General features: G+C 39.8%; 2 protein-coding genes across 2 annotated transcripts in view; both read left to right on the forward strand.

Moving 5' to 3' along the window:
* The window catches only part of VEGFD (vascular endothelial growth factor D), a 30,427-nt gene extending 26,046 nt beyond the window's left edge, over positions 1–4,381 (forward strand). The window contains exons 6-7 of the mRNA XM_051795047.1: positions 2,071–2,266; positions 3,717–4,381. Of these exons, the coding sequence (XP_051651007.1) occupies positions 2,071–2,266; positions 3,717–3,843 (323 nt within the window). The 3' untranslated portion in view covers positions 3,844–4,381. The remainder of the gene's footprint in view (positions 1–2,070; positions 2,267–3,716) is intronic.
* Positions 4,382–16,233: 11,852 nt separating this feature from the next.
* PIGA (phosphatidylinositol glycan anchor biosynthesis class A) lies at positions 16,234–23,269 on the forward strand. The gene is made up of 6 exons (XM_051795043.1): positions 16,234–16,326; positions 16,549–17,207; positions 17,746–17,878; positions 18,926–19,058; positions 20,281–20,487; positions 21,498–23,269. The coding sequence occupies exons 1-6, from the start codon at positions 16,286–16,288 to the stop codon at positions 21,738–21,740; spliced, it is 1,416 nt and encodes a 471-aa protein (XP_051651003.1). The 5' UTR covers positions 16,234–16,285; the 3' UTR covers positions 21,741–23,269.
* The last annotated feature ends 1,546 nt before the right edge of the window (positions 23,270–24,815 follow it).

The following is a 24,815-nucleotide window of genomic DNA, read 5'->3' on the forward strand; positions in this document are numbered from 1 at the left end:
GGGCCTTAAATCGTGAGATGGGCATTAGTGAAAACTTTTTAACTGTAGAAAAAAAAATGCCCCAGAATATATTGCATGGAGCAGGTGCTGAATATTTATTGTGGGAAATTCTTAAGAAGGGAATTAATAAGGAATAAGATAGGTAAAATCAGCTGTGCCTGTTAGCTATAGTCAGTGCCAAAAATTATATGAACTTTCAAAGTATTTGAGTATTTTTATGATAATATTAAGTTATTTAGGAGGCTTTGAAACTGATATGTCCTATGTACTCAGAAGTACGTGTGTATACACCTCCAGGTCTGGGGAAGGAAACAGAACAGGGTAAAATTTGTAGAAGGGAAACTGCTGCCCTTCATCCTCTGCTTCTCCTGTAAATTTTTAATCTGTCAAAGAAATTTGCAGGAAATATTCTAGGTGGTAACTGCATAAATCTAAAGATACTGACTAGCAAAAAATATTAAGAGAAGCTAAATTTTCTCCAAGTCCTGTTTAAGGATTTTAGAAACTGTTTTTCTCAGGAAATTGTACTGGTCAAAATAACACAGTCATAGCACGAGAGCAGACAAACACAGAAGGAAACTCTGCCTTTGTGGTTTAACCTACACGCACCAAGCAAAAGAATCCAAGGCTTTGGATAAGAATAAGGCAAGTTGGCGAGCAATTTCTAGACTTGCAAACTAAAATAAAACTAAATAACCTCATAAACTGGTCTGCTGATTAAGAAATCCTAATGTTAATAAACAAGAAATCAGTTGCATAGTGGTTTCTGTTGGATTTTTTCTTACTCTGGACCAGATTCTCTGACCATCAGGTTAGGCAGTTAAAATCAAGTCAGACTTTTCACTCAAGAAAGGATTAGTACTCTATTTCAGATTAAGTCCAAATGACTGTGAATAGCAAGAGTTCTCTTAACTTAGCCTTTTGTAAGGTCAGATTGGAGCATTAAAATTTGTGGCTCATTGAATTATAGCTTTCGTTGAACTAGACTCAATACTTCCTCAGAAAAAATATGATTCTCTGAAGTACATTGTGTTTGGCAAGTGTCTGGGACAAAATAACTTAAAATCTGTCTTTGAGGTTGAAACAAAGTGAGATCAAAATATTCTGCACCACTTCAAACAGGCTGAGCTTTATCACCTCAAGGAAAGAGTTTGTCTTCCAAGAATTTTAGGCAGATTCTTTCCTGCCTTCCAGTAGGCCTTGGGTTTTATTCTGTCTGGATATTGGTTTTCCAGCATTAAGTAAACAATAATGAAGGTTTCTTTCAAGTAGTGTGCCACTGAGATCAGGTGGCAGAGGTCACAGATGCAGGTTACATTCCACAGGTTACATCCAAAAGCTAATTGTAAAACTACAGGAAATTACCTTCCCAGTGACATGTTATATGCCATGACCTTTAACCGGGGATGTGCTGCTTGCATTTTAATAAAGCTTTCACAAAATGTGTTTCCTTTTTGCCAGGATTAGCTTCATATTGTACTCCAGATGTGTATTTTGAGGGAAGATAGATGAGGTATTCGACAGTGTGTTCCCTTGGCTGGGGTTTTGTTTCTGAAACAAAGTATTTTCTTTTATTTTTATCTGACAAGTGTGCATGTGCTCCTTGCTGAAGGGCTAGGCCAGCTTACATCTTACTAGACATAGCATTACTCCTTAAAAATTTCTGCAGTGTATGTGTAGTGGTGTGTCTGTAGGGGGTCTGGTAGTTTGCATGGATGTGTCTTTTTGTCATGGGTATAGACTAAATCCTTTTAGAGATTTTCTTTTTAAAAATTGCTGTCAGTAAAGATTTATGCATTCCAAAACATAACACTAGGCTCTTGTAATATACATCCTCAAAAATTTTTGTGTTGGGTTCAACTTATGAGAAATAGCAGAGTAAAATAATCATCTCAATTCTCTCAAGTCCTTTTCTGCACTGTACGTTACAGCAGAAATTCTGAAGTCTAGAATCTATCAGAGAGTACATGTGTGAGTCCCAGTGATTAGAGAACAGAGAGAGTTAGTCTTTTCAAACTCAGGATTTAGTCATGTAAAGCTTACTGCTAAAAGATGTATGTGCTATTGCAGGACTCCCTTCTCTTGCTGAGCTGGCTATGTGTGGACAACATATGGAATTTGATGAAGAAAATTGTGAATGCATCTGTAGACATAAGTGTCCCACAGATTTCTTTCAAAGTAAAGAGAACTGCAGCTGCTATTTGTGTAGGGAGAGCCAGGAGAGCTGTGCTCTAAAACACAAGATATTTCATGCTGAAACCTGCAGGTAAGTGATCCTTGTCATTCAGTGTCAACACTGCAAGATCTGAGTTAGCTGGCCTAAATGTTAGAAGTGCAAGTGCTGAATTGGTAAGGAGGTCCAGCTGGGATAAAATACCTTGCTGAAGTTAGGGAGATAATAACAATGGAGATTATATTTATTATACTTACCTCAGGAATCTGAAGTTTATTTAATTGTGTTTTAAAGAAATCTGGACAAGGCTGATATTCAACTATCAATAGTTATTACTTTTCTTTCCCCTAATCTTAAGGGAATGATGATTAAAACTACATACCTGAAATTAGTTTTTGCAGTGACATACTGAGTCTTGCATTTGTAGGTAGGCAGAGCCCATCCTGTATTCTCTGTGACAGCTGAATGCAATCTCATGGATGTTTAGGGACACAGGCTCCCTAAGTTGTCACACAGAGCGCACAGCACATTCCTTATTCCTCAGACCAAGTGATTTGCTAGACCTAAAGCAATTTTGAACACCTACAAATCCACGTAATCAGCTCTGACTCCACTGAGAAGCAGTAAAGTTTTTCTGGGGCTACTATACTTCATGCATTTCCCTAATTTTTTTGTATAATTAGTTTTGAGGTTTCCATGCCAAGACTCAGATAAAAAATACACTCTTAAAATACCTGTTTCCCTGCATTAGTTTATTTTTAACATTTCTCAGAAAGTCTTGGTCCCATGTAGAGACCCACAGGCCTGCAGTATCTCAGTCTTAAAGTTTATGTAAGGAAAGTCCACATCCAGTGTCCCCGGGTACCTTGGCAGAGCTGCAGCTCCCTGAGTGGTCATCCATAGGGTCAACTCTCAGAGACCTCATAGGTTCATCCATGGAGAAGACTCTGTGGAAGAAGCAACCTTTGCATCTTCAGGTTCAGCTTTGAAAATAAGGACAAACAAAATAGTTGACGAGCACAAAAATAGCCAAAACAATCAGCAGAGCTGAAAGTGAGCATGAAAGACTTGGTCGTTTATGTGCTTCAGACAGGTGTAAGGGGAGCAATGTAATCATTTGTTTGCATGAATTTGGCTTCTAGAAATTACTATAATCTGGACACAGGACTTTAATGCCAGACATCTATGCCCAGTATTCCTGGAGGAGCAAAGCTGAAGCATCAGGTGGAGATAAGGTACTTTGCAGAGTTTGATGGCAGCACTGTCCAGTGCTGACACTTGGGACTTGACTGCTCTCAAGAAATGAAAGCATCACTTAGGTCATAACTGTGGACAAATGGACACTACAAGACGTTGCTGTAGACAATAATTGTCAGCCAGCAAATTCTTGTCTTCCTGCATTGTAGGATGTCAACACTTTCCCAAATGGTGTCTAGGGAGCATTGCAGTGTTCAATGATGAAAAAGTTAAGGAATGTGACAGTGAAGAATTATCATATTACAATGCTTCTCTCTCTTTGCTTTCTTTCTCCTTTATCAAACAGTTGTGAAGACAGATGTCCATCCCAACCCAGAACATGCCCAACTGCCAAGCCAGTGTGTTCCAAGCATTGTCGTTGTCCGAAGGAGAAGAGAGGTTCTCATGGGTCCCAAAGCAGAGAAACTCCTTGACTGAGCTTCCCCTATTCTTCAAGAATTCACTGCTTTGCAAAGTAGCTGTCACTGACTTTCAAACCATAGTAAACATGAACATCTTCCACATTAATAGCAGAAGAATTAATCTAGTCTGCATTTATTTATTAGAGTAATCACTAACTGCGAGTGAATCCTCTGGGACATTGGCAATTGTTCTCTAAGAGGTAACAGCCAGTGAATTGCTGGCTGCATGGAAGAAAGATTGGAAAGTGCCAGTTTGATGTTACATTATGGAAGATGAAGCTGGTATATTGGAAATAGAGACACAGTCTCCAGCCAGTCTTTCAGAAATTGAGACTTGATAATCTTAGCCTCTGAATCCTTAGCCAATGCAGCTCCTGGGTAAAACTTTCTTCAGAAATTCAGTGTACAGATTTGGCTTCTAATAGGTTCAGCACTGAGTTATTTGATCTACTGTCCAGCTTCGATTATCATTTTGTGTCTATTGTACAACTACTGTCAGATGTGCCATATTTAAGTGTATATAAGAAAATAAATACATCAGTTATTCGAATGGATTTGATTTTTCTCTGTTATTTTAAAACTCTGCCCAACAAAAAGAAAATAAGCAAAACCCCAAAGCCATCTCAAGTACAGCCTTCTTACGTTTGTTCCACCGGGACTGGCTTCTGCCCAAATCCAGGTCGAAACAAGGTCACTTGATCCAATAGTTTCACTTAAAAAAAAAATCCTTTTCCCACGTCTCTCTGACAGCCATGTATGATTTATTTATTTGTTCCTGGTGTAGTGTGTTAATCTCCCTAAGGGGATAAGAGCCACACTAGTGCTAACTCTTCAGTGAATTTTGGAAAAGCACAGTTCACGAAAAGATGGTTTTCCTTCTAGCTTACGGTGCTGTGAAAATATCTCCTTTGCACTGAAATTCCTCACACCAGTGTGAGGCCTGAGTAACAATGCTTTAACCAGGGCAGCATTACTTTCTGAGCCACTGAAGTCTGGCGTGAGCCAGTCCAGAGAAAATATTATGAGCAATAATCCTGAACTGGAAGCGGTAATTTTGACAACTGAATCATTTTCTCCCTTTGCAGAATTCTCCAACTCTACACTGCACTGTGAACAAAGGGAATAGAGTAAATGAAACAACCTACAGGGACGGAATGCTTGACACAACACAGGGAGTAGGAAATGGCTTTTTGATGTGCAACTGAGATTTTTTTTTTGTATTTATATAGGAAAAATAGATTGCTTTAAAATAAAATTAGAGCCAAATCCTGTAAAATTGATTGGATTGTTGGAGAAAGCACCAAACAATTTAACATATTTTTTGTCTCACTAAGGAATTCAGGATTTGATTCTGAATGAGTGTTCTGAGTGCTTCCTAAGCCGTCTGGGATCTAGATCTACACAAAAACATCTGCAGTCTGTTTTTGTTACCTGTTCTGTGAACTGGAATCCTCTGACCAAGCAACATAGTCTGACCTGTGAGCATCTGGGTGGGGGCCCTGCAGCAGGGTTACCTACTGGCCTGGCCTGGGCTCGCCTGCTTCTGGGTTTTCCTCCAGAGTGAAGGACACATGCCCCCAGCATGCACTCTGCATGGACAGGAGGGGCAATGTGACCCCAGTGCAATACCAGGTGAAGCAGCTTGGCAGCAGAAGCACACCCTTACATTTCTCCTGCTCCTCCAAGAGGCTCTAAATTCAACCACATGTGCATGGTTGGTGAATTCCCTGAGCTACACAGGGGTCCATAAAAGGAATTAACTGCCCCATCACTTCTCTTCTAGCTCAGCTGGGGGCACCCTGACCAAATGGCTGGACTGCCAGTAGGCTACACCATTAGCACGTCCCTCAGAAAGCCAGGGAGCTGCAGAGGCAAACCTGACACTTAACGTGTAGCACCAGAGATATATAGACTAAAAATACACCCTTGTGCAAAACCATACAAAAGTATTTGTAAAGCAAAATTCTTTGGAAATAAATTAAGCTTTTACATTTCCTAGCTTAAACTGAAGTTTAGCAACTGGAACCCTGTATTAATTACTCCTCAGTCTCGTCAGTGTTGATCTGTAGAGGCTTCCTCAGTTTTCTATCCTGACCAATGAATATATTAACTTCCTTTTTCAAAACTAAGCTGCTCCTACCTGAGAGAAAATTAAGTCTGCTTCAACTCCAGAAGGCTGTTACATAAAGCAGTCACTGAGGGGCTGAAAACCAATATTCAAAAGCTTTTCTGACAGAGACAGAGAGGGATCTGGACACGAACCACCTAACCCAGGAGAGTGTAATAGCCATTAGGATACCTAGGCTGGAAAGGTACCATCACTGGCCACCACTGTAAGCCCTGCTCTGAGGTTTTCACACATCCCCATTCCACTGAAAAACAGACCTGTGCCTGGAGGTCCAATGCAGGGCTGAAGATCCCAATGGGATGGAGTGAGATAAGATCTTGCCATGTCCACAGGCTTCTTTCAGTCTAAGCCTCTGGGTGAATTTAACCTTAAGCCTCAAAATTTTGCTGTTAAATCCTGTGGATTACTTCATTAAACACCTAGGCAAATATTTTTGGTAGTGTTGTGGTTTAAACCCAGCTGGTAACTAAGTACTATACAACCTCTTACTCACCCCACCACCACCCTAGTGGGGAGATTTGGAAAGAAATGGTAAACCTCATGGGTTGAGGTAAGAACAGTTTAATAACTGAAACAAAATAAAACATAATAATACTGCTGCTGCTACTAATACTAGTAGTAACAGAGAGGAGAGAGAGGAATAAAACTCAAGAAACACAAGTAATGTACTATAACAATACAATATAAAACAAACCAACTGACTAATGCCCAGTCCATCCCCGAGCAGCAATCAGCACTCTGTCCCCACTCCCAACTCCCCTAGTTTATATACTGGGCACGACATCCCATGGTATGGAATATCCCTTTGACCCATTCAGGTCAGCCATCCTGGTTATGCTTCCTCCAAATTCCTCATGTTCACTGACAAAGCATGGGAAACTGAAAAGTCCTTGATTTAGACTAAGCACTACTTAGCAACAGCCTAAACATCAGTGTGTTATCAGCATTATTCTCATATTAAATACAAAACACAGCACTGTACCAGCTACTAAGCAGAATATTAACTCTATCCCAGCCAAAACCAGGACAGATAAAAACATGCTCAAACAAGAGAAAATGTGTGATTACCAAAAACACACCTGAAGGTCAACATAAAATTCAGTGTTATTTTCACATATAACCCCTTACATTTTCTTCTATTTGTGAGGGATTTCCATTTTTCAGGAGTCATGTGCCAGAAGGCTTGTGGATTCAGAATAGGTCTTAGGCTTACTGTGAAGATGAAAAAGGAAATTGTTTGTGGTAGCAGTTACTAACAAGAGTGATCTAAGCAGCCAAAACACTTAGATTTTTACCAAGTTTATGACTTTCATGCTCCTTAGGGGTTCTTGGCCCCATGAATGTACTTCTTTATGTTCCAAATACAATTGTCAACTCTGGTATAACCTACAGGCATCTTACAGTGTATTTCCTTTACAATGAATTCCCACCCTAGCAGATCATCTGCTCCTAAGGCCCTGTGCCAGTCTTTGCTTTGTAGGGCACTGCTCTTTTCCACTCCTCTCCCGTATCATTAGAAAATTACCAAAGCTAGAGTATATTTGTAACTGCATATTTGTAACATTTACTGAAATACTACATGGAAAATCTCAAGAGTTTAAGCACAATGTTGTGAATGCCAGTGCCACGTGATGGTCTTCACTGCCACAGCCCCAAGGAGATCTGGATGTCACTAAACACCATGGCATAGCCATAAATCCTTTATGTGGAAAAACAGGACTAAAAGGAGGCTCTGGGTGGAGATGGAAACACAAACAGACAATTTGATGAGCATTTATAAAAGCTCATAATGGTATTTTATTTATGAAATTCTGGATTCTTTGTTAAAAATACTCAACAAGCTTTAAAATAGAAATGCTTTATGTTATCTTTCATATTGATACAACAGAATTTAATAAAGTATTTAATATAACAATGCAGAAGACTTAGATGAGGTATGCAAAATTCATAGCAGATCTGTTTTTTGACTGTCATTAGCTCCTATGACTAAATGACTTTCTCAGGGGGAAGGTTATTGAGCAGTGGAACGTTCACTTTGAAGTTGGAAAGGCCTTTTATTACTGCATTAGCATGACTTGCTTTTTAAGCATAAGGACAGGATTTACAGATTTCACAACCAGAAGAATAATGCTAAAACTTCCTGTTTTGGTACGTCTTAATTTCCATATAGTGAGGGATGTCTTTAATATGATATTTCTATTATTTGTTTAATAGAAATGAGGGTACTTAAATAATAATTGTTAATTCTAAATAAAACACACATGAAGTTTATAAAACCATCAGTTTTTATGAGTAGCTAGCTTTCACTTGCAAGAGCTTTTTGCAGGAAGGGGGCAAGGAAAAAACTGGATCAGAATATGCATATTACATTTGGAGGGGTCAGGAAATATTCATCTGCTTGCAAAAACTGCACTTGACTTCCAGAAGGACAGTGGTATGTGTGATCTTACCAAATGCTGGTGACACTGATGAAATTCAAGCACATCTTGAAAGTACTGCTATCATTCACTTCAAAAGCCATCACAGGTCATGTACTGTGACATTGCTTATAGCAAGCATTATTCATAGGAAGGTTGACAGCACATATAAATCCTGTCATACCCATACACACTGCAAACACATAAATCTAAATGTATCCTTTAGACACCAACTCCAGCTGACTTGCAAAGGCCCTTTCTCTATTCCAGCCCCAAAAAAAGTGAATCTGCTTGGGTTTATTTTTGTTTTCTTGTACCGCTGTAAGCCAGGATTTATGCTATTTAAAGCAAGAGTTATTTTGCTTTATAGTAGTGTAAAAAAAAGGAAAGGAAAATCTTGAAAACCCAAAACAAAATTGTGGTTTTGTTCAGCTGCCAGTTTCCTTTGTATTTTTTAAATAACTGGTAAATTCATTTCAACTTTAAAATATCAAATAGGTTGTCACCTTCTAATTCTGGACTTGTGGAGTGAATTGGTCTTTCTGGAACTACAAGGTGGTTACCAGGTCAAGTGAATTTACATTCCATTTATTACAGTCTATGTCAAAAAAACCCCAAAGTTTGTTTGTCAGGGGTTACAAGTGATGTACTGCCATTCATTTTATTTATCAAACTCCTACATCAGCAGTTACTCCAAAACCTCAATAAAAACTTTTAACTCGGGGGTAAAAAGTCTGTTTTAAATTAAGATAAAAGGAAACTGCTCCTTTAGCCAATAAAGCAAAATGAGTACACAAAATGATGTGGCAGGGCTTGATCTGCATTTTTACTTCTATGCCATTAACACCCTTCATTGTTTCCACTTTTGTCATACTTTACAATACTACTCAATGTGAAAGGTCCTTCCAGGTTGAGAGCATTGAGGATTCATAACTTAGCGTGAACTGCTTCCTTTCTTAAACATCTAAAGCTACCTTTAAAATGTTTATGGCTGAATAGTCAATTACTTAATTCTAGTCTGCACTAGTATATGCTATTTATTTAAAATTACAACAGTAGTTATACCAAAAATATCCAGTTATTGAGTGTGATTACAAACTAAGCATCAAGAAAATAGGAAGCACTTCACCTAGTCTTTTGCTCCATGTTTTTATGCTAAGTGATATTTTAATTGGTGAAGACTGTATCTCTAATGTGTGGCTTAGTATCACAGGTCCAGCTGAAACTGTGATGCAAGATACACAGACTAACCCATAAGTTTCTGTGGGGTGACTCACTGGCAAAGCATTTATCCAAAACTTTCCCTTGATCCCAGATCCGACTGTCTACACACAGTCATGTACTTTTGTTTCTTGGGAAAGCATTTCTTACTCCCTATGAACGGACTAATCATTCAGAATATATTTAAACACTCAAATACAGTTGCATAGTGATTACTTATCTTCAGTCCTCAGAATAAAATCACCAATACACATGATAAAACACAAGGGAAAAGTTAACACACCCACAAGAACTGTGCAACACTTCTTAACGATACTGTCTCCACAATAAATGGCAGTATTGCCCTGTGGCTCACTTACAAAGGCATTATAATGAAAATCACTTGAAAGTCATCTGGTCTCTCTATCTGCCATTTACCTGTGCATTCCATTTTAAAACTACACAGCTAAGAATGCACATGCCTTTTTACCTGTTCCCTGGAGTCCAATCACCTTATCACCTTGCCCTGCTCCACATTAATTAAATTAACCTCAGAGCAGTACTTTCCAACCTGCAAAAGGCTTGAAATCTGTGGCTTCCCTTTCAAACCTCAAGAAGGGTTTATGTGCTTGTAAGTCTCTCTGAGTCTTCTCAGTTCTAACAGTCAAATAAAAATTACTGCTTTCTCCACAGACCTCATCTTGTTTTTTTTCTGTAGATATTCATGGCTACAATAATCCTATCAACTTAAAGAAATCTTTGTTTCATTTAATGGATTTTAAAGTATAATTAATTATTCTTGCTTTACAGATTGAATTCTGGATACAAACTATCAAAATATTGGATAGTTCATGCTTAGTTTTCATAAGAAACTCGTTTTTCTTTAAATTACAAACTATACAATGCAGGCAGGTACTACACTAATGCTCTGAGAATATTTTGCATTGCTACCAGGACAAATACATTTTAAGTTTCCAACAGCTCCATCTACTGTTGTCACTGCACCTTTTTTCCACCTCCACCAAGTCGTTATACTTGTGGAACTTTCAGTTAAACCCATTTTGTTAGCATTTTAATGCTGAAACCCACCTGACAGTTCTGGAACTTCCATTTCTATTGACTCACAGAATGTAGAACTCTACAAAACAGATTCCCAGAAGTTTTTAAAAGAGTTTGTCAAGTACAGTCTTAGAGGTACAAAGAGATCTCTAGGACAGGCCTTCCCTTCTAATACAGCTGATGCCTGAGTGCTGAAGTACTTTGATGTGGTCTCGAGACTGCAGAAACAGAAATTTAGATCTCCAGCTAAACAGACAATAAAATCTAGTAAAGCTGAGGGGAAAAAAAAAGTAAAACCAAGTCTAGTGTGGTCAATAGGCTGTGGCTTCATAATTGACAGCAGGTGTGTCTTACTATACCTGATTTGATACAAATCAGACACAAGCAGAATTGTATTTCTGTTAAGTTAGTTAGATGGCTTGTTAGAGAGTTGATACTGGTTGTATGCTGGCTGCAGGACAGATATCCCCCAGGTCTGCCAGTAGAAAAGCAACCAGTCCTCCTGATGGACTTAAAATGTCAGGGAGAGCACAGCCATCACTTTGCATTGCGTGCCCAGGAATCTTTTTCTGCCCCATTTGAGGAGTATTCAGGCTGGATCGCCGCCTCATCTGAGAAGGCAGAAGACAGATACCATCCAGGCTTTGTTTGCAACGACTGCTCCAGCTAGGGACCAGGAAGGACTCTGGAACCAAGTGCTCAGGTACCCAAATGGCTCCTGCATGGAAGTGGTAAATGACTTATGCACAGCTGGTGTAAAAGAGGATTATTCTCAGCAACTGTCAATGCACTGTGAGCAGCTGTCCTGTCCTGGTAAGGTCAGAGATATAACCTGTTTGTAAGCCCAGAGGAGCAGAAGCTAATCCTTCTATGTACTCTTTAGCTGCTCCCAAGCCCTCATGCTCTTCCCTACCTTCACTGTCCTGATTTGAGAGGGAAGAAAATGCTCTGGGAGGAGCATTTTAGTGCACAGAGGATGACTGAGTGATTCAGACTTTGGGGCGTGTGTGAGAGGCACAGATTACATACAGATGTGAGATCTAACAGGGACAGCCTTGCCAATCAACTGCTCCCTTCTATTAGCAAATTCATCTGCTACAGATGAACTCCAACCTGCTTGGAAGGGAGATGTGTCTTTAAAATGGAAAAACAACCCATTTTTCTGGCATTGAAGAGGGAAATTTGGCTTAAATAAAAGAATCCCTTTTTCCAGTTTGTGTTTAATGGTAATTTCCTTTATGGACTACACTGCAGTTTGTTAAGCTTTCAACTTGAAACCTCTATTTTAGAAGTACATTAACATGTCATTTCAGCCAGCTTCTATGGAATTCCATGAACAGGGGAGAAAGTCTGTAAGAAAATCCAAGTACTCATGAAATAGAAAATGAAATAAAATATTAGATATTAGCTATGAAGGTGTGACTTTGCAAAATGTAAAACTGCTTAAAAGTCTCTGACCAAACTGTGGGCAATTGAGATAAAAAGCTTAGAGAATAGGGAAGGGTTTTTAGCATGTAGAAAGGAGTGTATGTGTATAACCTGTAACTGTTTGAAGTGATAAAACTTTATGTAACTACTCTATAATGGTAAGAATAGGAGGTAAAACTAAGTGTCTATTTAGATAAGGCAGACTGCAAAAAGAGTGTGTGTAAAGATAATTTTGAACTTGCTACTTTCAAACTGTATAAAAGGCTTTGGTATTTCTTGGCTCGGTGGAGTGCACTGGGGAGAACACCTGCCCCTTTGCATTCCCCAGCCGTAATAAAAGTGCTTTTCAGATTGTTCAAAGGTTTCTTTGAATCACTCAAATGAGAAAATCGTGATTTCTCTTGCCTGCTTTGTGAGTGGTATTGCAGCCAGGTAATAGGAGGGGCTGTACCCAGTGGAAACCAGGCAAAACCAACCTTTTTAAGGTACTAGAGAAACCTGTTAGATTCTGCTATTTCCTAGCACCAGAAAACAACCACTGAGGTAGACACTTGGGCCCTCACTCCTTCTAAGCAGGAATCTTAGGAGAAGTGACAGGCTCTCCAGCCTAACCCTATAAAAGTAAACCAAATGGAAGGACAGTTTGTCCTTTCTCTTCAGCAAAAAGATTTAAAATACTGCTTTCCTCCTTGTTTTAGAGCATATTTATTCCAGCAGGATCAAAACCTGCAAACACTGTGGTTTTTAAAACAAGGTGTTGGGTTGTCTCTGGCTCTCTCCTGTTTGCTATCACTTATCAGTCTATGCTGCATCTACAGGCCACAATTCTCAATTCAGCAGTACTATTTTTCACTGATCTTCATTTGGGGCTTCCAACAGTTTCTGCTTTCCTGAATCATGGAAAGAAAATGTCCAAGAAAAAAACACTGCTATCTGGTTGTGCACACCACTATTCCATGTCACAAGATTTCTTTTTCAGGAGCACTACAGCTCCCTTGCCATGGCATCAGGCTCTAGAACAGCACTGCTTCACAGCTCTGTTGTGAACTATGTTGTGAACAGCTGATGGCTTGTTTCTGTCAATTACTAATGTTTTGTATAATAAATATGCATGCTTTAGGCTTAATAAGTGTAAATAAATACACCAGCTTATAACACACAGCAAAGCCTCTTCACCAAATAGTGACAGTTTTAGCTCCATACAGACAAGCAATAGGAGCAACATCATCCACCAGACTGGAGGCTGAGAGCAGCAAATTCAGCCTGAGAGGAGGCTGAGCGGGAGGTGATAACACAGAGTACCAGCAAAAAGTTTCCATACAATGTCAAGAACAGTGAAGTGGTCTCCTTGAGGAACAATGGCATGTGCTACCAGAACAAAGCCACAGGAGTCTCTTTAAGTGTCCTCCATCTTCTCTCTCCATTAACTCAATTTATGAGGATGCTTTAGAGAGCATTCAAGGACCAGGCTTGGAAGCAGCAATTACTGTGCTGTCACTGGTTTAACATCTTTACTCTCTACTTTACATATTCCACAGCCTCACTCTGACCTTGTACGTGCTTTAAATGAGGGAGTGAATACATTGACTGCAAGCATTTAGAAAGTAAGAAAATTTGATTCTCTCTTCAGCTGTTGGTGCCTTCGATATCAGTTCCACCTCAGATCAGGGCAGGACAGACTCTGGATCTGTCCAGGATCTGTGACAATTTTCTTACTAAACAACACAACACCACAGACAGTGAAAAATCTGTTACCCCATCTTTGTGAACCAGCCATGGAGAGAAAATTTAGCAGCACCTTTGCCAACTTTGCAGTGGAAAAGATTCCTTTCCATTAAGGTTTCTCCTAGGCTCCTTGGTAGACCAACTTTTCAAGGTCCCTTGAACATGACAACCAGAGAAGGCTGCTGATATAGGGAGACTGATTGGAGCACTGACAGGTATGACATTAGGCACAACTAGACATGTTTAATGAAGAACACAGGTGTCAGACCACCAGAGCCAACATGCCAGGCCAGGGGCATGAAGGCTTGGCCACAATACTTTACCTGATCTCCTTCAGAAAGACATGTGGAGCCTATGGCCAGCTGCTGGGAAAGTGCCAAGTTCCCTCCAAAGTTCAGACAAATATAGAGGGATGAAAAATTACAACTGCTGTGGCATAAAAAGAGGTTTATAAGATTAAGTGGACCTGTCCTATTGCAGGTTTTGTAGGTCAGTGCCAGCATTCTGGCTTTGCACAGTAGTGGGTCAGCATTAGCTTATGAAACACATCAAATCCCACTTTTTTCACTGAAGAAAGGGGCTGCTTTTTCATTTACCATTTATGATTTCTCTTTGGATTTTTAAGCTTGCATACCAAAAATTACATCTTCTTTAGAGAGTGCAGAAAAAGAACTAGTCTAAAAAACCCCAACATTTACCTAATAGTTAAAACCATAAGCATTGTTTTTCTGACATCTAAAATTGGTGACTGGGACAGCTTGATTCTTCAGGCAGCCTGACAGCAAGGGAGGTCACCACCATCATTTACCAGGGCTTACATCGTGGTGTGCTGCAGCTGAGAACCTCCTTCTCCTGGCACTACTTGGATGATATTTTTGGGGTTTTCTTCATAGATGTAATTTAAGGCCACTGCTTTACACTCAGGATACAGTTTCTTCTAAGAACTAGGATCCCTAAGGCTGCTTGCTTCTCAGTCCCTTCTTCTTTCACACCCTGCTGCTGCTGGTGAGAAGCTTCCCCTCTGCTGGCCTCACACGCAGCTTCTCACCCCGAAATTCAGGTTCCTGCCACGCCAGAGCAGCATCCGATGATGAAATCAAACTTGCTAATACTGGTCCCGCCTTTCTGAACACGTGAGAAAAATTCAAACAACAAGCAATGTTTTTCTTATTCAACACACTAGTGTATTTCATGTCTTTCAGTCCCTAGAATGAACTGCCTGATTTCCTCCTTGGTTCTTTGTGGGATTGATTCAAAGAAACCTCTACCAATCTGAAAAGCACTTTTATTACGGCTGGGGAATGCAAAGGGGCAGGTGTTCTCCCCAGTGCACTCCACTGAGCTAAGAAATACCATAGCTTTTTATACAGTTTGAAAGTAGCAAGATTAAAATTATTTTTACACACACTCTTTTTGCAGTCTGCCTTATCTAAATAGACATTTAGTTTTACCTCCTATTCTTACCATTATAGAGTAGTTACATAAAGTTTTATCATTTCAAGCAGTTTCAGGTTCCCCACCCCTCTCTACGTGCTAAAAAGCCTTCCCTATTCTCTAAGCTATTTTATCTCAATTGCCCACAGTTTTGGGCAGAAACTTTTAAGCAGTTTTACATTTTGCAAAGTCACACTTACATCGCTAAATAGCTAAATTTTATTTCATTTTCTATTTCAGGATCAATGCTTCCAAACCACGTTTGTCCAAGCTTCAACCTAACCAGGAATCCAGCCAGCACACCAGCCTAGGTCAGCTTGTACTGTCACTCATGACACATTAATTTGCATAGGAGTGATGACAGAATTGAATCTGACAAAATTTGTATCAGAAATCTTGGCAAGAGGAAGGACCTGCCAAACATAATCGTGGGACTACACAGGAGAGGCATGAGCAACCCCAGCCTGGTGAGATCACACCCTTCCTGGCAGTCAGAAGCAGTCAGGCCTGTGCTGGAGCTGCAAAAGGCTGATGGCAAAGCTCCTCCAGAAGACCAGGAATACACAGCCAGGCGATGCCAGCCAGGGCTGTCAGAGCACAAGTCACGAAAGTCAGGTGCTTTCCCAGCGTTTAAGCTCCTGGGCCGCCTGTAAAAATCATATTTGTTTACTTAGAGACAGCAAGCGTCCAGCACCTGTGGCAGAAGAATCGAGAACGCTTCGGGGGATCCGGCTGCGATCGAGCCAAACAGAAGCACTCCAGGAGAGCTCCTCCACTGAGGGCAGGGCAAAGCCATTGGAATTGTGAAGCAATTCCTTCCCTTTACAGCACGCTCACCTCTTTCCCTCGCTCCAGACTACACTTTTTTGACAACTGCCCAGGGCCGTGCCCGAGGGCGGGACCCCGGGATGCGGGACGGACGCGCGGCGCCCCCGCCCCCGGCACGTGCCCTCTCCCCGATTGGCGCTCCATTTCCCGCGTGACGCAGCGCAGGGCGGTGATTGGCTGCGGCGCAGCTCGGTGCGGGCGCGCGCGGTTGCCGCGGTGACTGGGCAATGGCGAGATGGCGCCGGGCAGCGCGCAGGGAGCGCCCGCCGCCGGCAGGTACGTGCGCGGTCCCCCCGCCCTCACCGCCCCCGCGCTCCCCCGGGGCGGCCGCCGGGGTGACCGGACTCCTCAAGGGGCCACGGCGCCGCCCCCCGGTGCGTGCGGCCTGCGCGGGCCTCGCGGCCGCGCCCGGCGGTGCCGCCGGCAGTTCGGGGGCCGGGGGTCGTCGGGGGCGGCCGCCGGCGAGTGATGGCGCCTTGTGGTTCCTTCCCCCGGCAGGAGCGGGCCCGGGACGGCGGGCAGAGGCCCCGCGGCGCACAGCGTGTGCATGGTGTCGGACTTCTTCTACCCCAACATGGGGGGCGTGGAGAGCCACGTGTACCAGCTGTCGCAGTGCCTCATCGAGCGCGGCCACAAGGTCCTGGTGGTCACCCACGCCTACGGCCACAGGAAGGGCGTCCGCTATCTCACCAGCGGGCTCAAAGTCTACTACCTGCCCCTAAAGGTGATGTACAACCAGTCCACGGCTACCACCTTGTTCCACAGCCTGCCCTTGCTCAGGTACATCTTCGTGCGGGAGAGGGTGACCATCGTGCACGCCCACAGCTCCTTCTCCGCCATGGCCCACGACGCGCTGTTCCACGCCAAGACCATGGGGCTGCGCACCGTCTTCACGGACCACTCCCTCTTCGGGTTCGCCGATGTCAGCTCGGTGCTGACCAACAAGCTGCTGACGGTGTCCCTGTGCGACACCAACCACATCATCTGCGTGTCCTACACGAGTAAGGAGAACACGGTGCTGCGAGCGGCTCTGGACCCTCGGATAGTCTCTGTCATCCCCAACGCTGTCGATCCCACCGACTTTACTCCAGACCCGTCAAGGAGGGATGACAGTACAGTAACAATTGTTGTTGTCAGCAGACTTGTTTACAGAAAAGGTAATGGGGGTTAAAATGTGAGTTTATTTGGGTTCTTTTTTTTTAGGAAGGTCTTGGTTAGGTACCACTTATACTGTGTCTGTGGTATGGATGGAATTTTCAGTGGGAGTGATGAGGTGGCCGTTCTGATCTTTTGTGTGCACTCAAGAAGAAGAAATGTACAATTTGGTTTGTGTGTGTGTTGGTTCAGAGTTTTGTTTCTTCTGTAATATTGAAGATACTGAAAATTGCAATTTATAAAATGGAAGGTTTGGCTTATGTTGGACATATGATTTAGGCCCTAATCTATCTATTTTGTTAGAAGTGTTTTAATAGTTTTTTATTTAATGAAGTGACAGCAACTTAAGTGATTTTTCATATTTGTCTCTTAAGAGATCAAAAACTGTGGTTTTTTTTCATAATTTTATGTACAGCAGTGTAACTGTCTTCAAGAGACTTTTTTCCCCTACTCTTGAATAGAGTTATTGCGGTGGGATACATCATGAGAAGTTCTGAAATCAAGTACAATAACTGCTTGCCCTTAATTTTCTACTCTTAGGTATAGATTTGCTTAGTGGTATAATTCCTGAGCTCTGTCAGAAATATCCAGAGTTACATTTCTTAGTTGGAGGAGAAGGACCAAAACGAATCGTGCTGGAAGAAGTCCGGGAAAGATACCAGCTCCATGACAGGTTTGTTTTGTGAATGTCTATGACCTTTCAATGTACTTCAGGGGTGGGGAACTGCCTGCACCCTCTCCCCAAAAAAACTGAAAATTTGAGGCTGGCGAAGCTGAAATTTATTGAAGGCAAAGAAAATAGACCAGACACTCGCTGAAGACTTTGAGAGTGAGACTGCGATCCTGCAAGATGATTAATAAAAATAGACTCTAAATGAACCTTCACTCAAGTCATAGAAAAGTTGACTTAGATATAAATTTGTCATATTCCTCTCTGCAACCATGATACTTGGATCACATATTACTGTGTGGCCAAAGGTGTTAGCTCATTTGTGTCACTGCTGCTGTGATGGTGACTGCTAGTAATTTTTTTTATTTCGCTATGAAACCCTTGGCATGGAGCTTATCTAATGCTCTTGTGGTATTACAAACATGTACCATGTTATCAAAATGTTTCCATGATACATATGCATTTATGTATTTTTTTCATGATCAAAGCCAGTTTTATGTTCTTAATTTTTCATTTTCTTTTCTATTTTTTTGTTGCCTGTTTTGTAGTTCCGTCAATGATTCCCCTCATAAAATTATTTTTCAGTATCATTCTCTTTTTACTCTTTGCTGTTTTTTGGTATCTCTTAAAAATAATAGTTTCTGATCATAAATACTTTTTCCCCTTAGGCTCTGATTGATCAGACCTCACAGTGAAAATTTAAACAATGCATTTGACAAATCTTAGTTATTAACTGAAGGAAACCATTTTCTCTTGCAGAACTGGAAAGCTCAGTAGCAATGTTTTGAAGGCAGTTGTCCTTATAACAGCAACTTCTCCCCTCAACTTTATTTTCAGAAGTTTCTTTCAGTTTGACAATAAAAAGCAGTCTTCTGTTTCTCCATTGCTGGAAAAATTTAGAGAAAATAGAACCAAGGTGCTTTTGTTCATCCTCTCACTGTACAAGTGTGAACCATTGGTACCTTTTTCAGAATATATGTAATACTGTACAGCACTATTACAGTCCAAATTTAGTGTTTATCTCTATTATTTCTGTCCTCTTATATGCAGGGTACGTCTTCTTGGAGCCTTGGAACACCAGGATGTTAGAAATGTGCTAGTCCAGGGACACATTTTTCTCAACACTTCCCTCACTGAGGCCTTTTGTATGGCTATTGTGGAAGCAGCAAGCTGTGGTTTACAGGTAAAAAAAAATCTCAGTGTCTGGAGAGCATTTATCCATTTTAAACAAAGGTCACAATCAAATAATATGTGGTTGTAACATTTGGTTTCATCTGAGACCGTCTTTAAAAACGTGGACAAATATTATCCCCATTTAGAGATCACCTGGAAGCTGAGACAGAATGGTTAATTGAAACTGCTTAAGCTTTGAGAAGAAATTTGTGCAGAATTGGAAATAAGACTTAGGTCTTCTCTCAGTTCCCCTAACTAGCCAGACTGTCTCTCCAAAATGCTATTTTGTATGTACTCCTTTACAGAGTTTTGGGGTGGTTGATGTTCACAAACGTTTACTTTGATATTGCTTTGAGAGGAGCTGCTGAAAAATTGCCTGACTATGTAGAGATTCAAGAGAAGAACTGGAGAGAGAGAGAACTGTAAAGTCCTTTCTGGCTAATTTACAACTCAGATTAACAACTTAAAAGAAGTCGAATCAATAGCCATAAAGAACTTAAATTTTCACATTAAAATATGAAGAAACTTTATTAAAAAGACAGACTGATATGAGTATCTGATTTACAGGAAGCATAGAAAATATGAGTGACTTTATCTTTTTTTTTACTTCAGTATCTTTTGATGGCAGTTACAACCTAGTTGTGGTAGTTATTCCCTTGTCATCTGGTTTCCTCTTTAGAGGTGAGGAAGTTATGCAGTTTCTTTTTGTTGCCTGCTTTTAGAGATGATTGCACAATGTGAGTCTTAGTAATTTCTGATTTCCTTCTAAAAAATAATAATTCAGATTAAAATTACTGAACTGATAAATAAATTCTTGTAAATGTTCAGTAGCCTAGAGGGCATAGACTGAAAGTGCATGTGGTAAAACTGTCCTCTCCAAATAGAGGTAACATATTTTATGAGGGACTTTGGAGGAAGAGTCCAAAACCTGGTTACACGGATTTAGTTTTGTACTGTTACAAACACCTTTAGGAAAGATGTCTCATAAGCACTCATTAGACCAAGTCTTCTGGTTTATCATGCCACCAAAGAATCACTCTGGACATTGTTAAAGATAATCTGCTATGCCTGGTCTTTTTTTGGGCCTACACCTGGAGTTCACGTACCGATCAAATTCCCAAAGCGTGATATTTTTCTTCTCAAGTGCTGTATCTTAACACTGTATTAGCAGTGCCACCGCACAATTTTATTGCTGTCCTGCATATGTCCTGTTTCTTTTGCTTGTTTCCAAGGTGGTGAGTACAAGAGTTGGCGGGATTCCTGAGGTGCTTCCAGAAAATCTCATTATTTTATGTGAGCCCTCCGTGAAATCTTTGTGTAATGGATTAGAAAAAGCTATTGCCCAACTCAGATCAGGAACACTTCCATCTCCAGAAACAGTGCATAATAAAGTAAAGACATTTTATACATGGAGGAATGTTGCAGAGAGAACTGAGAAAGTATGTATAACCACTTCTTTTAAATTCTCATAAAATACATTTCTGAAACAGATGCTACTTTGAAGTATTACAATGTACATTCTCTATGTAATTTTCCAGTGTAATTTTTAAACAGGTTTCCTGTCAAACATATATGGTTTTAAAAGGTTCAGAAGATGCTTTTTGTTTTCCCCAAATACTTCCCTAGATACATGGGTTTTTTTCTATTTGTATTTTTTAATATGCCGTAACTGCTGACAAATATTGTGAAGAACAGCCTAGTTCTTTAGTTAGATTTCTACTCATGTATTTACTCAAGTCTTCACATGAAGTAACTTTTCTGGCATAACTGGAAAATGTGCTGTATAAGATGTATGAAAATGTAAAGACAGGTCATGACTAAGTTTTGTCTGCCACGTGCTAACAAGGGGTTTAAAATTATGAGAGGTAGTTTAATGCCAGAAGGCTGAACTATAACTGAATTTACATAAGCTGTCATTGTAATGAAAATTGATTTTCATAGTTTTGAAATGGTATTTCAGAATTAGAACCGCACTTCAGCATAAAATTCTGCCGTTAGTGAAGAATGGTAACTGCAGTAATGTTACAAAAACCTGTGGAGATGTGTCACTTTTGACTTCAGCTCCTGTGTTTTAGGAAGGAGAGAACAGATGAACCACATGCTTCTTACTTACACTGTAGTGCACTTATATATCTCTTGTAAGCCACCTTGAAGTATCATGTACAACCAGTTTATCATTTTCAAGTGCCATCAGTACAATTCATTTTATGATTTTGTAACTTCAAGCAATATTTGAATTGCAAAGTTTTTATAGAAGTTAACCTAGATTTCAGTTTCTTTTATGTAACCCATTCTTCAAAAAACCCTTGTTAGGAAAGCTCTTGTTAGGAAAAATGTTCATATAATTGGCAGAAGTATGCATGGAACTCACATTGTACACAATACAGTTGTTAGCTCATTGTTAAGTTACCTGTTTTAAGACCTTATTTTATGTCTCCTCCCCATTTAGGTGTATGACAGGGTTGCAGATGAACTGGTTTTACCAATGGATGAACGACTTGACAGACTAATGTCTCACTGTGGCCCAGTGACTGGGTGTATTTTTGCTTTTTTTGCTGTTCTGAACTTCCTTCTCTTGGCATTTCTGAGGTGGATGACTCCAGATTCCATTATTGATGTTGCAATAGATGCCACAGGACCTGAAGGTGCATGGACTAAACAGTATTTTTCGGGAAAAAAAAAGAAGAGTTAAAGAAGAACTCCCAAGCTCCTAAAATGCTTGAGTGGTGAGGGAACAATGCATCAGTCACTGAAGAGTTTAATTCTTGCTGACAGAGACCTTACTTGTACAGTTCTTCAGTTTCTTTCTGACGTTCTCAGAAAGAAACTTGGTTAAATGTGCTACCTCAATTTAGGATGATATTTTTAGTTTAGTTTCAAATTCATGCAAATTTACAGACATCTCTTGCACTTAAAGCTGGGAGGAGAACATGGGTTTTTATATGTGTTAAAAGCCTTTGAAACAAAACCACAAGATTTTTCTGAATATTTCAGAAAGTGATTTAAACTTAAGTGGTATTTGGAAAAGCAAAACACAAACATTATTAGCTTACAGTAGTCCCTGCTAATCCGTGATATTTACTGTGATCTTTACTGTAAGACTTCTTTCAAAATAACTCCAAACCCAACAAAACACATTTTTTCTGTCCTCAAATGAAAATGGCACTTGAAATTAGTCATAAACTCCATTACCATGTAAATTTCAGAGACTTATTTCTAATAGTTTTGTCCCAGTGACAGTATTTTGCCTGTGCACAGCATTATTATTCTGAAGTTCTTCCTAAGTCAGATTTGATCCTCCTGTTGCTAAATGAAAATTTCATAATGATTTTTTTGATATTTTCAGAGGTGCTAAATTTATTCAGTTCACTTACGTGTGTGAAAGTGGTGTAAAGCTTATAGCAGCTTTTTCAGTACATAGCCGAAGAAATAGTATTATTTAGAGATAATACAGCCTTCAGAAACATCTCAGGCCTGAAAACTCTTCCAGCAGACTGTGCCAAAGTGTGAAGTAACGTGTGTGAGAGAGAGTGAAATCTCTGAAGGGCTTAAAAGTACCATTGTGCTTGATCACTCTCTCTGCCCTCTCACCTCCTACCCACCTTTTTTTTCCCTTTTCTCTTTTTCCTTCCCCTTACTTAAGACCAAAGTGGCATTTCAGTCCATCTCTGGGAGAGACAGTGTTCAGAGTGTGAGATTTCACCTACACAACATCTGAGACACTGTCTGTCAGGTTCTGCAAGTGAAATCTTAGGAATCTTAGGAAGGTATCCCTTAAGTGGAAGGTATTCCTTAAGTGGAAGCTTTTCACGGAGAGGTAAAAAAAAATGTGGCTCCTTGCAATTGTTAGGATTCCTGAGCAATGTATACCTGGGACAAGAGGCAGCACAGTGTGCCAGTGTGTGAGACGAGGCGTTCATCTCATTTCTGTTAACCACCTCTAAAATTCCCCCTTGTCTAATGCACTGGGTTCATTTATTTTCCAAGCATCACTGATGACTAAATTTTATGACTCTTGAGTATTGTGTACTATCAGACACTGTATTAATATTAACACTGTGCAATATGAAAATACCGTTTCCAAACCCTTGAAGGGTAGTATTTAAAACACAACTTCGTCTTGTTTGGTTAGAGATGTAATTCCACAAACATAATTTCGTTGAACATATTTTCACGGAACACAGAAAGGTAATGTAAAATAAACGCCATATACAAAGACTATTTTCTTTTACTAGAATTTTTAGCCTTTGATATGTAACATACAGTGTGTTGTATTACATTCTGAATTTTTCGAGCTCTACATTGAAAGTGGAGGTCAACTAAAATGGTACCATATGGATTAAGGATAAATGGGTGGAATTAAGATAATATTTTACTTTTCTAAGTCACTCTTTTTTTGGTGTTTGTTTTTTTTTTTTCCCAAACATTCAAGTTTCTAACAACTTTTTGAAAATACTAATTATCACTCCAGGGAAATGTTATATATATATTTGTAATAATATTTTACTGATTTTGGTTTATTTCTTTTTGGTTTCCTGCAACATCTACAAACACAAATCAAAGAGATTGTCAAAACCTATTCAAAATACCTTTTTCTTTTGTGGAACATTGTGTACTTATGAATAACATAATAAAACCTTGTTATACTCTTGTTTACAAGCCCAGTGTAAAGTTTATGTAGAGGTTTATTAACCTTTCCATAAAGAATGGATACATTTCATTAATATGTGGGAACATACAATTAGAAAGTACAAGAATACACACCATGTTGCCGCTTCCCATCACTGGTGGTTGAAGTTCTTATAAAAAGATGATTATTAAAAAACATTCTGTACAAGCTGCCATAAAAACTTAATCCATAACTGGTTTGACCACAAATATGCTGTTTCTCAATTAACACCACTTGTATTACACAGAACTCTCTGCAGGAATGATTCATTTTCTGACCTTGTGCAGTGGGGTAAGGGTGATGTCTTTGAACCATTTTTACAGTTTTAAAAAAATCAGTGAGTGACATGGAAAAAGTTAAATAAAATAATCACAGCACTAAAAAAATGAACTGAGATAATGAGTGTAGTTAGAAATTTATAAAATAACAAAAAAAATCTAAAATGTTTGAATTGTGCTTGTAGGTAATGTGATCATTGTGAAATAACGAGGAGATGTTACCAAAGTGAGAGTGATACTCAGGTCTTGCACAGAGCAGAGCCTCTGGCATGTAGGTGGAGGGAACACCCAAAAAACACCTTTACAGAGGATCCCCCAAAATCTGCAATGAAATTCCATCCCCCAGGCACAAGGAGAAATGGTGTTTCCAATACATTATATGCAGATGCTGTGAATTAAGATGTGGACAGTGTGTTGATAATTGAAAATTGTATATTAAACAAGAACAAGCCTCTAGTTAAGTATGGATGTAAGATTAGTCTTTCAGATTGCATTTTAGTGGATGTGCACAGATCTGCATCTTTTTGAAATAAACGTATTTTTTCCCTTTTGATATTTACTTCTCTTCACTAGTCCCTTTTTTTCATATCTGTGTAGGCTTTTAAAAAATAATTGTAAAAGTTGATCTTTCTGATGCTTCCGTAAAATACAGTTTATATAAATAGATGTAAGAATAATCAATCTCAAAATGGTTTTATGGGTTTTTTGAATCAAAAAATATTTAGATATTTTTAATGTTGATTTGCTGTCTTTAAACTACTCTCATGATATTTCCTGTGCATCATCACACCCATAGTATGTCGACTTCCATAATTTTTCC

Source organism: Manacus candei, unplaced genomic scaffold, assembly GCF_025592945.1.
Source record: "Manacus candei isolate 608988 ecotype Guabito, Panama unplaced genomic scaffold, ASM2559294v1 h1tg000041l, whole genome shotgun sequence".
Lineage (NCBI taxonomy): Eukaryota > Metazoa > Chordata > Aves > Passeriformes > Pipridae > Manacus > Manacus candei.